At 46.1% G+C, this 14,908-nt stretch overlaps 1 protein-coding gene across 1 annotated transcript; it reads left to right on the forward strand.

Moving 5' to 3' along the window:
• The first annotated feature begins 187 nt into the window (after nt 1-187).
• On the forward strand, nt 188-9,743 carry LOC142557060 (ectopic P granules protein 5 homolog). The gene has a single exon (XM_075668625.1). It carries the CDS (start codon nt 203-205, stop codon nt 7,529-7,531), a length of 7,329 nt encoding a protein of 2,442 aa, XP_075524740.1. The 5' UTR covers nt 188-202; the 3' UTR covers nt 7,532-9,743.
• Nucleotides 9,744-14,908: the final 5,165 nt, after the last annotated feature.

Raw genomic sequence — 14,908 nt, forward strand, 5'->3', positions numbered from 1 at the left:
ACGTCGCCTTCGAACTTGCCGCGCGCTTTATCAGCGGCCGGTTTGCCCGACCGAGGTTGACCGGAAGCGCTTGCTTGCAGTGCTTGCACTACCGGAAAGCAATAACTTGACAATCAGCTGCGCGAAAGCGCTGCTTGTCGGTAACGCATTTGCACACGGGTGTGGATTCTAGTTCACTATAGGTGTGGACAAACATGCAAACATGGAAGCGGCGGCCACGGTGAGCTCCCGTCAAAAGATTTCCGCGGGAAAACGCTGCGCACCGAAGCAATCAAATGATTTTCCGGCAACAAAAGTCGGCGAAAGTGAAGGTGCATCGTGCCTCCCTGGCGTCGTCGAAGATGGAGACGGTAGCGAGTCGCCGCCCTGTGCTTCTGAAGTTTCGCATTCGACAACGCGTCAGGATGGCGCTGATTTGCTGCCGGGACGCCCCGAGAAAGTTGGTCGAAGTGACACGGTTGATGACAGCCAGCAGGAAAAAAACAAAGCCGTACCGCAGCCCACGGAGGCGATCTGCGCAGTTGTTTTATCGCAAGTAGTACCGAGCGCACCTGACGACGCTCCCGAGGAAGTGCACAGTGGCATTTGTACAGAAACCACGGATAAAAAGCAGGCAGAGATTACCCCGGCATTCTCGCACGATTTGCCGTCTGCCCCTGCGGATACCGGCAGTGAAACGGGTGACGAGTGCAGCTACTGGGAAGAAATAAAAACAGAGGATTTAACTGAAGCACCTTCCGCCCCGCCGACCGTACCTCCGGACACGCACGATAATCCGTGTGCTTTTCCGACGCCTCGCGACGCACTGACTACCCACACTCAACTTGCAAGTTACAGAGTTACTGCCTTGGTGCCGACGGCATGCGGTTACGATGTGTTCGGTCGAAGCCGCGACATCGGCAGACACTATCCCGAAATTTCTGGCATTTCTGACCACCGTGCAGCAATTAGACCACTTCTGGAAGATCAGGTACTTCAGATGTATGGAGGTGCTTGGTTGAAAGGGAGAGAAAACATGGTAGCCAACTTTGCCAGCCTTAATGAAGAAAAAAATCTAAACAGCCACAGCCTGTATGTGTTGCTAGCAAACTACTTGCGATCCAGGGATCTCTTGAGTGAGACCACAAGTCTTATGGAGAGCTTGCGAGAAGAGACTGCCCAGTGGGAAGCACGTGTGTGGAACCTGGTGTCAGCCTCTGTGACTGGCACTGGAAGTTGCAATGACTACGTACAAGTTAGCGGGACACACCACTTCCAACAGGCAAAGTACAACAAGGACGTTGCATCGATTTTAGCCTCGCGTTCTGAGCAGATGCTTACTTTGCTGAAGGAGAGACATGTTGTTTACATGCACAACGTTAATACCCTCCGTGTCCAAATTGATTACCATTTTCAGCTGGTTGTCAGTGGCACTCCATTTAGGGACATGCAGAACAGTAGGCCTATCAGCTTCAAAATTCAAACGGAACCAAACTGCGATGTCTCTGAACTTAAGTCATGCATCAGTGTCCTGTTCCTGTTTTTGAGGAAGGGTTCAAAGGACAAGCTTTTAGTGAAGGATGTGCAGTCATGGGTGAACACGCTCTCCAACGTACTGCTTCGTGTAGCCTCTTTGGCTGACCACTTCTTCTTGCTCAACCATGTGCTTCTTTGTCCACCAGGGATCCACAAGTGGGCCATTAGCTTGGTCCAGGTGCCGAGTCCTCTGCTGCCTGTAAAGTCTGACTGCCACCAAATGCTCGACTATGCCCTGGCAGCATTAGCCACCATTTTGTCCCCAGTCGGAGCTCGTAAGGAGTACCTGCGATCTTTGCCGAAGAAGGAGCTAGCCTCAGTTCTTGGCTGCCTAGAAAGTGATGTTGTTGCCCTGCTAAACCAAGTACCATTTATTGACATCCTGAATTTTTTGCGTGGCACACCCGAAAAGACCGATGCAGCTAAGATGTCGGAGCTAGATGTTCTCAAGGCAATAGCAGTGGCATCACATCTGGTCTCTATCCTCCACACTGGCCTGAAGACCTACAGTGATTCATGGTGCAAGCATTTGTCAAGAAAGATTGCTCGCCTTATTTCCCTTACCATTCACTGCGTGTCCGACCTGTTGAAGGGATTCCAGCTAATGCACAATAATAGTGACCCTGCTCTCCTCACGCATCTGCAAGTTGAATATGACCAGCTTTTTCTTCGAGCTGTCAACAGCATCTTTTATTCATGCAAAACAGGAGCATGGCAGTTCATGGTAGGCCTTCCATATGCATCCATTTCTGCAGCTATGACTTGGCAGTTGTTGTGGCTCCTTCATAACAGCTATGAGGAGAATCTGCATCAAGTTCATTTATCTCCTCTTGAAGTTTGTAGCAAGCTACTTTGCAAAAGCCACAGGCTTTCTTTCCATGAAAGGCTGAGTCAACTGCCGCACTCGGAGGTATTCTTCTTGATGGCTGCATTTGTGAACATGGTGGACAGCCCTGCTCTTGCCCACATTGTTACTATTGACATCTTTGAGATTGCATACCTTAATGTAAACCTAAGGAAATCGCTTCCCAAACAAGGCAGAGACCTGCTTTCCTCCCTCGCTAAAAAGCAGCCATTTATTGTGTCGGTGCTCTTGGATGCAATTGAAGACCACATGTTGGCACTGGGCATAATGTCTTGCTACCTGATGCGCGCAATGCCGCTGGAGCTGTGGCAGCCCGACAAAGAAGACCTTGACATCATAGCCCATTTCCTGCTCTGCTATCCTCTGGATTCACCTCAGGGTCTTCTGGCTAGGATGTTGATTGACGCTCTGAATTACGGTACAAATGAGCAGGGCCAGCTCTTCCTGGAACGCAGCCTACACCAGTTTGTTGGAGTGCTACTGCTCATGTCTTACAGAAAGTTTTGTGCTGACAGGGTTCACAAACAAGTGCGTTATCTGCCCTTTGTGGCTACCAGTGCTTGCAAGTCCTCGACGCCCACGGAATTCGGCAGCTGGGTCTGGGATATTCTGTTTAAACTAAAGCTGCATGCTTTTGACAGTAACCACCATGCTCAGCTGAGCCTTGTCGTGGATGAAAATCCACCTGTTGACGTTGCACCAGATCTTCAAAAGTACGAATGGCTCCAGCCAGTTGCACAAGCCACCAATGAGCTGTTGCCTTGTGGCATCTTCCTGTCTTTTTCCATTGCAAGCATGGGCCACTGCAGGGCACAAGTGCTTACCGCGGGTCTTAACTCTATTTCGACCCTAGTACTTAAGAAGCAGTATGCCGCTGCAATAAAGTGCTTGAGCCTTGTTCTTCCACTTTTCTACATGCGGCAGGAGATGCTCATAACTAACAGGAAATTTTTGGAAGATCTCCAACATCTTGTTCTCCTTGACAGCACTAGCATGGCAGCAGCTTGGAAACTGGCCAGATATGAGCATGAACGGTGTGTACTTAAGCTGCTTGCTGGTACAATGGCTTATCATGTCAAGCAGGCCAAGCGTTGGGGCTTCCCATCACTGCCTATCAGACTTTGGACATCCTTACTTTTGCACCTTCCAGACATCCCCATGCAAAAGGCAGCCTCTAAATTCAGTGGGCAGAGTGATGTCATGTACCTTCTTGACTTTCTGGTTCAGTTAGCTTATTTTGAGGCAGACTGCCTGGAAAGTGCATTGGAACAACTCACAACATTGCTGAACAGCCTAACTGAACAGGCAAGTGCACCACTGTCCATAAAAACCTGGCCCGCAGTTGTGCCATTTAACTCTGCACCATCGGCGCCATGGTTCGCTCTGGCAGGGATGCTTGCCGAAGCTCGGCTGCCCAGTGTGGCAGCCATGTGGGAAGCTGTGCTCTGTGCTGCAGTTTCACCTGAGTGCACTGCTGCAGTCAAGAAGGCCATTCAAGCGCCCTTGGATGTTCTTTTGCTGTACCGTTGGGCTCGTCAAGCTGTTGTCACTGATGCAGATCACCCTGCTCTTCCTCTGATATGGCAGCAGTTTTTTTTTCTCTACCTACGAAAGTGCGCTGATGGCAACAGTGCAGGCTTGCATTTGTTCAAGTGTGGTGGCTTTTCATCTTTGTTAAAGAAAGTGAAGCAGCGAGTGACCGATCTGGTGGACCATTTCTCCAAGTACTGTTCTGGTGAAGAGAAAGGGGCATTGCCAAAGATTCTGTGTGAGAGGTTGCTCAGAGTGTATCGCAGTTTTGTCTTCTGGCTTGAAGACAAGCAAGTTTTGTGCACTGGTGTTGACCTTACTGCTTTACCATCGAAGTACTGTCCAGAGCTGTTGTGTGCCACCATCCAAGGCAATGGTCAGCTGTGGCATGACCTTGTGTCCATGGAGCCCTGGCAGTGTCAGCTGGAAAGCCTGGAGCTGGTCAAGTTCTCACCTGTTGTCCCTAGCCAAGGGAAACAGCAAGACAGTAATGTGCCAGCTGTGAAAGAGGGCATGATTTTTCAATTGGGGACACATGAGAAGCCAGTGCTAGCATCTCCTGTGCCCACATTGGTACCTGTCATCCCACCTGTGCCAGTTGTCGCGTCAGAAGTGCGAGAACTGGTTGCTTCACAATTGAGGGCACTGCGGGCGCAGGCAACCACCGTTAATGGCCAGCTGGACATGCTGGCACACTTAGATCAGGCACACCAAAATGAATTGCTTCCTGTCCTCTACAAGAATGTTGAGACACACGTAAGCCTGGTGCGCACGTGCGGTAATAACTGCCGTGGTGCAGCGCAGTTGAACCTGACGTTTTATGAAGCCCGCCAGGATCCCAACATCTTGCTAAAGGTAAAGCAAAATCGAACTGAATGGCTTGCCACCCTCACAGGGCCGCCGCACGCTAGTTGCTGTGCCCTCGTTCAGTTGGAGGCATGTCTTACTCAGCTAGTTCAAAGGCATCGTCAGGCTTCGCCTGCTGACAAGGTTGCTCTCGCAGTGCTTGGGAGCGAGGTCTTTTCTGACCTGATTGGAGCTTTACAGAAGGACATTACCAGCTACACCCCCACGCGACAGTTTCTTACTCTATGCTTGGACATGGTCGGTCAGGAGTTTGTGTCCAACAGGGCTAGCCAGTGCCTGCCTGTGCTGCAAGCAATGCTCAAGAATCCAAGCATTGTAAACCACATATCACCGTTCTTCACTCCTGCAGCAGCTGATGATGAGCAGTATGCTCTCATGTACCACTCATTAAGTTCCAGCCTCGTTCCAGCTCTCTACAACACTGTCTTTGTGCTGCTATCCAAGTTTGACCTCCCACATTGGTTAACAAGCCGTGCACCAAGTCGGGCTGTACGAGGGAATTTGCTGGTGGCGATGGAGATGATGCTAGAAAAATGTGGCCATAATCCCAAAACAACTGTGCTGCCCTTGGTCGAGCTTCTTTGTTCACACCTGCGTGGCTTGCTACAGTTCAGCTTTCCTCAGCAGTATGCACCTGTCCTCACCATGCTTCTCAGAGGCACGTCGTCCTGCTCAATTCCTGTAGTCACTTGGAGCATTCTTATCCAGGCACTGGGCTGGAGCACTTCCGGTGAGGCAGCACAGATTAGGGACATGTGTACAAAGCATCACTGTACCTTGTCGCTGGATGAAGCAGCAGAGACCCTGGCTGTTGCAACAGCTCACTTTGCAGAACTCCGAACTTCTGATGCTTCCTTAGCCATGAAGGGCCTCTATAGCAGAGTCAAGCCATATCTTTCTGTGCTGTGCCATTTCTTCAGTGTTATTGCACACGCCTATATATGGAGAAAGGTCAACTCCCCGAAGGACAACCTACAACAGGCCATCAAGGCTGTACTGCAGCTGTACGGGCCTTGGCTAGAACTAACAGAAGACAAGAATGCCTGCGCACCATGGCTGCCAAATGATACTGAACAAGCGCTCTGCATGGCAGACTCACTTGTTTATGCACTGGCTTTTTTTCATGATTGCTGCTGCAATGTGGCTAACATCAATGTCATGTCTTCAGTGTGGCAGCACTATTTTGTTAAGTATGTGTGGACGAACCCACCAAAGCACATCACAGATGCTGTGCAGGTCGCATTTGACAAGCTTCCGTGGTCAAAGTTTTCCCCTTCTGTTGAGGATGTGAGGCTGGCCTGCAAGCTCTTGGATGAAAAGTATTCCGGCCACCTAACTTTCCTGGTACAAGTGTTTGTGCAAGTGCCATGGCAGACCTGTCTGCGTGATGCACTGGAACTTGCTCCTGAATACACTGTGGACTATTGTTCGTCCTTTGCTGAACTTGTTCTCGGCCTTGCATGGCACCCAAACATGGCTGCATTCGTAGCAACTTCCCTTGATCCTTTGCGTGAATATAACTGGGAAGTAGTGCCAGTGGAAATAGTCTGGCGCCTGCAGAAGGTGTTTGCCAGCAGTTGCAACGTGCACCAGCTCTTAAAACCAAGTGTTGGTGTTGACAGGACAGTGCTGGAGTTCGTGGCTGCCCTGTCGTGCATGCTGCCAGGCCATGCGAACGACCTTCACAAGCAGCTCGCCTTTGTGACCATGCTCGTCGGACTGTACAGCTCAGCTCTCGACGTCGCCGACATTAAAGATCTGATTTCGCTGCTTCCACACTTGCTTGGTCGTTGTGAGCACGTGCAGGGTCCCGTGGTTCTCTTAGGCCGTGCCCTCTCGCTCCTGGACTGCTGTCCGGAGGGCAGCCCACAAGTACAGGCATTGGTTGAAGGATTGCTGCCCTGGCTGAATGCTCACGCAGGACAGCCAGTCTTGCTCTCAGTGCTGACTGCATCCTGTGGCAACGTGGCGTCTGTGCAGCAACTTGTGTGCGTTACCGAGGCTTGCCTCGCTGCGTTTCTCAAAGGGTCCTTTACAGACGACAGCAGCTGGTTCCATGCTGTTGCTGCCTTCCAAATCCCTGAGCTGACCTTGGCCAATTTTCTGAAGCAGTGTGCCTGCCAAGCAGCACATCTGACACAGCTGATCTACGTGCTGCACTGCTTGCCACAATGCCACTCCCCCGAGGATGAGTGGGTTCTCTTGGACCAGCTGGCCTGTTGGGTGTCTCAAGGATGCGCTAACTGCACTGGTGGAACTTCTGAACCGAAGCTGCTGTTGCTTTGGTCCAAGCTGCTGCTCTTGAGCGTGCACCAGCTTGACTTTGGCAGCCATCCAGAAGCAGTTCACAACCTCTTGGTCAAATTTTGCTCCACACTTGGCACTCTTGGCGAAGACCGTGACACCAGTGGCCTTCTGGGAGCGCTCGGCATGGGGCGCCGATCTGCGGTTTCCGCAAGATTCCGACTGTGTTGTAGGGCGGTGGCTGCCTTTGTGGCCGCACGGCTTGACAATAATGCAGCCCTTGCCGAGCAGACGCTGTCTCGACTCCGCAGCCTGCAGACTTCGAAAGCGTATCTACCATTGTCACAGGAAATACAAGCAGCCCTGAACATTGTACAAGACACTAGTCTTGGTGGCCTTAGAGACAGCCTGCGTCTCGTGAGCAGGCTTGTCGACTCATTGTACCGTGAGGAAGCATTGTTGCGTATTCTTGTTTTTTGGCAGCACACAATGATGCCTGGGCGAGTATGACATGTTGGCCGTCAACGCAGTGTGGCCGTCCATGCAGTGTGTTGCTATACAGCCCCCACAGTAGAGGTCACTTCCTGATGACAAGCATTTTTTTTTTCACATTCTCATTATGCAAGCATTGTCTGTTCTGTCTGTACGCTATCTCCAGATTTAGTGATTGGTTTCATTCGCTTTATTTAGTCTCATCAGACTAAATAGTCTGATAAGACTATTTTATAAAATCAAATAAAGTGTTGTGTCATCTGTCATTATGACATATAATACTATAAGTATCATGTCTGGAAAAGAGAAGGGGTTCAATGTGCTGGTGTTGATTGCCTTCCTCCCTTCTCTGTATTGACAAGCTTGCGAGACGGGCCGTGTTGAAGCCCCACATAGCAGCAACATTCCTCCTACACCTTCACTGTGTTGTATTCTTTAAGCTTTTACTGCGTGCTCATATTGCAGCACGAAAAAAGCTTTTTCTCTTTTTTTTCATTTTTTTTGCTACATTTCTGTTTAAAGGGAATCCCTACCAATTTCAATATCATTACCGGCAGAAAAATCTTGCTTAATTCTATACCAGAAAAGTGTTAAGTCAATAGTAGGAGCTGTACAATATTTGGGAGGCCCATTCCTCATGGGCGTAAGCTTCACATAGGATGTGGAGCATTACATAGCATGTCACTATTTAATGTACCGTACTATGTCGACAGTACCGAAAGTAGCACCGATTTTCAGAAAAGCTCTCCAATGCAAAAAATAAATGTGTTAAATGCTGGTGAAGCAATAACTTTTAATTAAAAAGCAGAGGATTCCTGGCCCCAACCAATGCTTTCATAATTGCATATTTGTGCGGTGTCTGTGACACATGAACTTCTTTAATTGTGATGTTATACTGCAGTGTGTTCAATCCTATCACTTTTGCGTTTGTTTCGGTGGTTCTGGTTTAACAGTGTTTTCCTTTTTTTAAGGGCGAAAACTTGACTCGTCCTCATTTTCATCATTTAAAGGCCAATTCCTTCTATCCACACCATAAGCTCTTAAGATGTTTCACCTGGTAGACAGTGCCTTTAAATGCTGTTACATGTTACCAGCTAAAGCTGCCATGTCATGCTTCATATATTTTTATTTTTGCGAACTATGCACATCCTGACTCAGAGTGGGGTTGAGCATATGTCACAAACACCTTTTTTTTCCCCTAGAACAAGCTGTTAAGTCAATCGTTTCTTGTCACACAATAGGTGTATTCTCTTTGTCTATGACACTCTCGCAAGAGTCATGTTTGTGCTTGTTGCTTTGTTTAAAACGGTGTTTTATGCAAGTCATTTGTTGATGCTGTTTAAAAGGTCTCATTATGTTTTGTATTCATGTTGCATATAGTAGAGCTGTGTGTACTCCAGAAAGAAGTGTGATCCCTGCTATTTTCACACAATTTTGATGCTTTTGTGTTTTACATGTTAAAGTTAACGTAACTCTGCCATTTACATTGTATTGCCAACATATAGGCTTCACTGATTCACTTGAAACCATTTGGGAGAGAAACGTACAAAATGATGTATTCCAGGTTCTGAAACCTACCCAACAAAAGTTCTTGTCACGTGTACACCAAAGGGAAAGTGCAAGTCATAGGTTTTTGACGTTTGAACAAAAGAGCATAGTACACTCGTATATGGATATTTACTAGTTTCTTCATTGTGCAAATGTCTAAGACAAACACTGCTTAGATGTAGCTTCGGCTCATATCCCAAGCTGTATTGCATCAATAGTTTCATCAACAATTCATCAAGTGTTTCTTTTTTCTCAAGAAAGATCTCCTTGTGAAAAAGTTGTGATAAATTGCCACATCAGCCGTGGCAGACTGGTCACGCAAACTTAATGTCAAATAATAGTACAGCGGTCACAAATGCTGGTGCCCATCTAGCCCTTAGTGGGAGCATGCATCTTCCAATTCCACTGCTGTCATATAATGACCAAAATATGAAGACAGGCATTGTATTTGATGTCACTAACAAACTGTGGCTTTGTCCAGTAGTCTTTATTGTGATTTGAGCAGGCATTTTAGTGAGCACTTTGAGAGTGAAAGTGTTTGATACATGTAATTGTGTGGTCTCTGAGCTACTGCAGGCAGTACAATGTGGAGCATACCAATGAACAAGGTTTTATATGTTTGCAAATGTGTGCTTTTGAGTGACATTTACTTCTGCACAATAAAACATTTTCTAAGCTTTGTCATTGTAGTAGTGATTGGCTTCATGACAGGGATTCCTGCCTGTCGGGGGCTGCACATTGAAGCAGCAAAGAAAAATGTATTTCTTTCCCCAAATTTTGTATGCAATATACATAATCTCATACTCGCAAAGTTTTGCTGGAGCATGCATGTAGAAGCAGTTTTTGTGTGAACTAGTTGGTCAGACATGTTGGTAAAAGTAATATAGCAAGAAAAAATGAGGCCAAAGAATTGTATGGCCACGGCGGCCGCATTTCGATGGGGGCGAAATGCGAAAACACCTGTGTGCTTAGATTTAGGTGCACGTTAAAGAACCCCAGGTGGTCAAAATTTCCGGAGTCCTCCACTACGGCGTGCCTTAAAATCAGAAAGTGGTTTTGGCACGTAAAACCCCAAATATTATTAAAGAATTGTATACTTTGGCAGGATGGGGCGCCAACTTCCAGTGAACTCGATACGCAGTTCAGTCGGTAGTTGGCATCCAACCTGTTGACGCTCGTTCCTTTGGCCTAGTTTTTTCATGCCATAACACCTACAGCCCCAAAAGTGGTGCCATGGGGCATTTTTCGTGGTGAAGGAGAGTGTTCAGTACGATTAGTGGGCATCACTGCATAAGTAAAATGCACTTTGTAAATTCAAAAGTCAATTGGTGGTGGTGCACTCGGCTTTAGGGTACAGATGTGGCCAGGTAAAATATCATTTGGCAGTTAATTTTACCAAATGTTGCACTAATGGCCATTTATGCAATTTGACAGGGTGAATGCTTTGAAAGGTCTTCACAGACCCACTTTTACATTTGTGTTCAAAAGCTTCAGTAAAGCAAAGGCCTCTTGAAAAAAAGAACGGCCATTGCCACATACAGATGCTTGAAATGCAAGTAGTACAACAACTATAGTGGTTCATTGGCCACAGCATCCTGATTGTGAGTGCGTAACTTCGAATTCCCGCCATGTTGGCCTGGATCTTGATGGGAGATGACATGCAAAAACGCTTGTCTGCATTGTTTAGGTAAATTTGAAAGAGCCACAGGTGCTAATAGAATAATCCAGAGCCTTCCATTATGGCGTTTGTCATAGCACATGTTGTTTTAGGAAGATAAAGTGCCAGCAAGTAGTCTATTCATTAATGTGCTGCAGAAGCAGCCAGTGTGCTGATTACTTGTGGTACCTTACAGGCTCTAATTTGTAGCAGTGAGCAACGTGAATTACAGTAACAGAAAGAGAATAGAGCATAGACAAACATGAATATGTATATTGAGAAGATAGGAAAAGGAGGCATATAGCTTTAAGGCAGGATCAGCATACAGTGCCCTGAAAAATAGAGAGATAAAATAAAAGAAGAAACAAGACGTGCTTTCTCAGAGTGTAGAGTATAGGTCAATGTGCTTACTTCTAGTGCCATTTGCGTGGGTTAGAAATTTAAATTGTTTTATTTGAACAGAGTGTTGCCGTGAAGCCAACTTTCAGAATTTTCTTGCGTACTAGTTCACAAAGGATAGAGATGTAAATTTGCTAGCCTAATAAAAAAAATATTGTGATAGCTCCTTTAGAACTTCTGCAGTTTGTTTTACTGTATGGCTTGTTTAAGAATGGAGTTGGGCATGAGATTTTTGTCGCTGGTGCTCCTCTCTCGGTTCTAGTATCCTTTTATTTTGCTAGAAGGAACTCCCGCCTCCAAATATGGTAAATCAGTTCTACTGAAGCCCTTGCGGGCTTCCGTAGAATGCAAGATTTATGAAAGAAGGTATTGTCATCCATCTGAACGTAGCACAAAGTTATGAAGGAAACCCTGTACCGAGTGACTTTCTCCAGACTGACCTGCCATATTCCATGTCCCTGTGCTTCATCAATCTGGCCTCATTCTGGATCACACTAGCTTCCTGGTTAGTTCAGGTGGAACAGCGATTGCCGCTCAAAGGGGCATCGGTCCTGGTATTCATCCCCAGACCATGGTTTTTCTACATCTGTGCAGCATTCGTTTTGAAAAACCCGTACGAGTTTCCTTTGGAGCTTCCTGTACCTCTTGGGACTGCGCAATATTCCCCTTTCATAAACATTGATGCCTCCACCTTGTGTGCTTCCACCAAGCTGGTTTTCCATGTGTCCCAACAGTGACGGCATACACAAGAGTCACTTTTACCAGTTCTTTCAAGTGATGGTAAGAGAGAAGCTTCTGGCTTAATCTGTGTCTACATTTCAGTCCAGCACACACAACCACTTTGGTGAAGGCATCTACCATATTTTTGATGAGATGTTCAGCGTGGTGTGTCCGTAAGTGATGACAAAAGAACAATCTTTTCCTTTCTCTTGATGCATGCAGCCAATGATTAGTTTGCACGTCTGCTCTGAGCTGCTCAGTCGGTTCTTTTTAATGAAAGCAGCATGGGTAATTGTACATTAAGCCAATATTTATTTACTCTTTTTAGTCATGAGTACAGACAAGAAAATCTACAAAGCAACATCCTATATACTGCTGTGACTTCATTCGGTGGAGTTTGGAGCGCTAAATTTGCATCGAAAATGTGTAACTGACGCACTTTATTAACAGTCTATCGCAATTCGTGACTGAAGCAGGGGTATCCTGGCTGTGTCCCTGCACTTTGAGTTGCATAAGTCTGCCTCGCTCTGTGACTTGTTAGCCTGCTAGCTCCGATGGTTGTGTAAACGACCCACGAAGGTATTGGTGACAGGTTCAATCCCCAGACCAGAACATCTTTTTTTTTCATCTGGGACTTGCTTTCGGTCTGAGAAACCCACGGGGTGTCCCTTGCAGCTCACTGTCATTTGGGTGGATGACAATACTCCCCTTTCCTGCTCCAAGTATGCGTGTTTTTCAATGACAACCTCCTAGAAGGACAGCACACAATGTCCAGAAAGCAAGAAACATGCTGATGCCTTTCCAAAGGTATGTGCACAGAAGCAGCAAATGTTGTACTGTTGTATATGTAATGCGCGGCACCGGTGGATCCAGGCTAGCCTCCCTCAGGGGCGCTTTCATCAATATATAGAGAAAAGGAGGGGGCGAGGGGAGGGGGGGCTCACTGCATGCTTATTACTGTGAGCGCTAAAAAGTGCTGGAACTCTCAAGGAGGGCCCGGGCACACAGGACCCACCCCCATCTGGATCCGCCAGAGGTTGGTGTGCAATTAGAAATCTAAAATGACTATGTTTATTGTTCATATCATGAGAAGCCAATAAACAAAGACACCAAGGACAACATAGGGGAAATTACTTGTACTTGCTAATTGAATTAAAGAAATGATAAATTAATGGCAATGAAAGTGGATGAAAAACAACTTGCGGCAGGTGAGAAACGATCCCACGTCTTTGCATTACAGGCCCCTGGGTTACGCATTAAAATCGGGCCCCTCGGTTAACCCCCTTTCTTCTTATGTTTATTGCTGCCAGCCCAAAGACATAAAATTAGCATGAAAAAATTAAGGGCACACATGATCAGGGGAAGTCACATTTGCAAATTCACGTCGTGAAACCAACAAATTTTATTGCTACAAATGCTTTATGGAAAACTGTTGCGATATTTCAGGCTTATATAAAAGGCAGAATATATATACATTCTTGGATAAATTTATCACCGCAATTTCACGATACTCTGAAATAATTAAGGTCCCTACTCTGAAAGTGACTATATGTATATAAGAACGGAATACAGGTGTGAAATGGCCATATTGCATTTTAATATGAAGGAGTAGAAATATGTCTACTTTGGCAACTTACAATTAAATTTCTATAACTATTAAGTATCGACTTTTGCCGTCATATTTCCTTTTTTTTTCTTTTGTAAATTCAGTTCTTGGAATTATCTGCTATATATAGTAGTCGACATATCCCTGTGCCTTATCGAAGGGGCCTATAAATTTTACGTTGATATGTGGCTATATGTGGTTGATGTAGGCGCGGATTACTATCTAGCTAACATAAAGCATATGTTAACATAAACATGTGTTAAGATTTAATTGTGCTCTTATTTTCGTAGTACCTGCAGCAACACCTGAGAGCATGCAATTGGTGCACGCATATTGATAGGCACGCTGATAGGCATGCATATTTAACGCGATTCTGTTAAACGAGATTGTGTCTCAAGATGAACCGAGATACAACCCCTCCATGTGTTTGCGCGGTCTGAAAAAAAAAATAAGAAAAACGAAGGCGCGCGCCCAGACCCTCATGTATAATATTTTCTCGACCAGGCTGACTCTATCGCAAGATAATTATACCGTGCACTGTCATTCCTGCCTGTAGCTGGCGAGCCGATAAGTCCCATGTAAACTTGCACACAGCATGATACAGTACGTGAGCATGCGCGTCGGCCGGTGATAATGGCATATCGGCCGCGTTCTAAACTGCACGACCTTCTACCAACCGATAGAAACTTAATTCGAATAACTTATATAGTCACGCGCATTAAAAAAAAAAAAAGAGAGAAATCGGAACGGCCTAGGTTGCGCGTGCTGAAGCTGCATTTATGCAGCTTTTATCTGCAGTCATACCGCTCCTACAATCTGTCTTTGTTGACGCACATAGTGATATATAAATAGACTAATTTTTTTTTCATATAACAATAATCTTTATTTGCACTGAAAAAGTAAACATAAATGGGGGGAGGGGTGACAGGCTTACCATCGGCGATGCAATCATGAGCCTTGTATATTGTGCGAGTTTTGATCAGTGGAACTTTGGTAATGATCCACTAGCCGCCGCGATTTTCCGCGCAAGTTGTCAGTACCGCATCTACTTAACAAAAATATTTCGTAAAATGGCTCAAAATATCAAAAAGAGAAAGAACCGGAGCTCTTGCACGTCTCCACTATTACAATTGTGCGGGAACACGATGTTATGCGCAAAAAGCGACACGGCTTTGAGTTTAAGCGCGGGTATCAAGTGCGCATTGATCGTTGTTTATCAAGCGGATGATAGGTATCTTAAATCGCGCGCCAAGCCTATCGAGTGCATTCGTTGCTAGACTGTTTTCGTGTATTTATAAATGTTAAGCTTTTAAAATATGTCACATACTGCGAAACGTAATGGAATTTTTATAAATTTTGTTTTATATTATCTTTTTTTTAATTATTGCTATCATACCGCTCTTTTGAAGAGCGAACCTTGCTCGCAGATTCGACGCCGCGGGCAGCCACATCGATAGCGAGGCGA

This window comes from Dermacentor variabilis, chromosome 9 (assembly GCF_050947875.1).
Source record: "Dermacentor variabilis isolate Ectoservices chromosome 9, ASM5094787v1, whole genome shotgun sequence".
NCBI lineage: Eukaryota > Metazoa > Arthropoda > Arachnida > Ixodida > Ixodidae > Dermacentor > Dermacentor variabilis.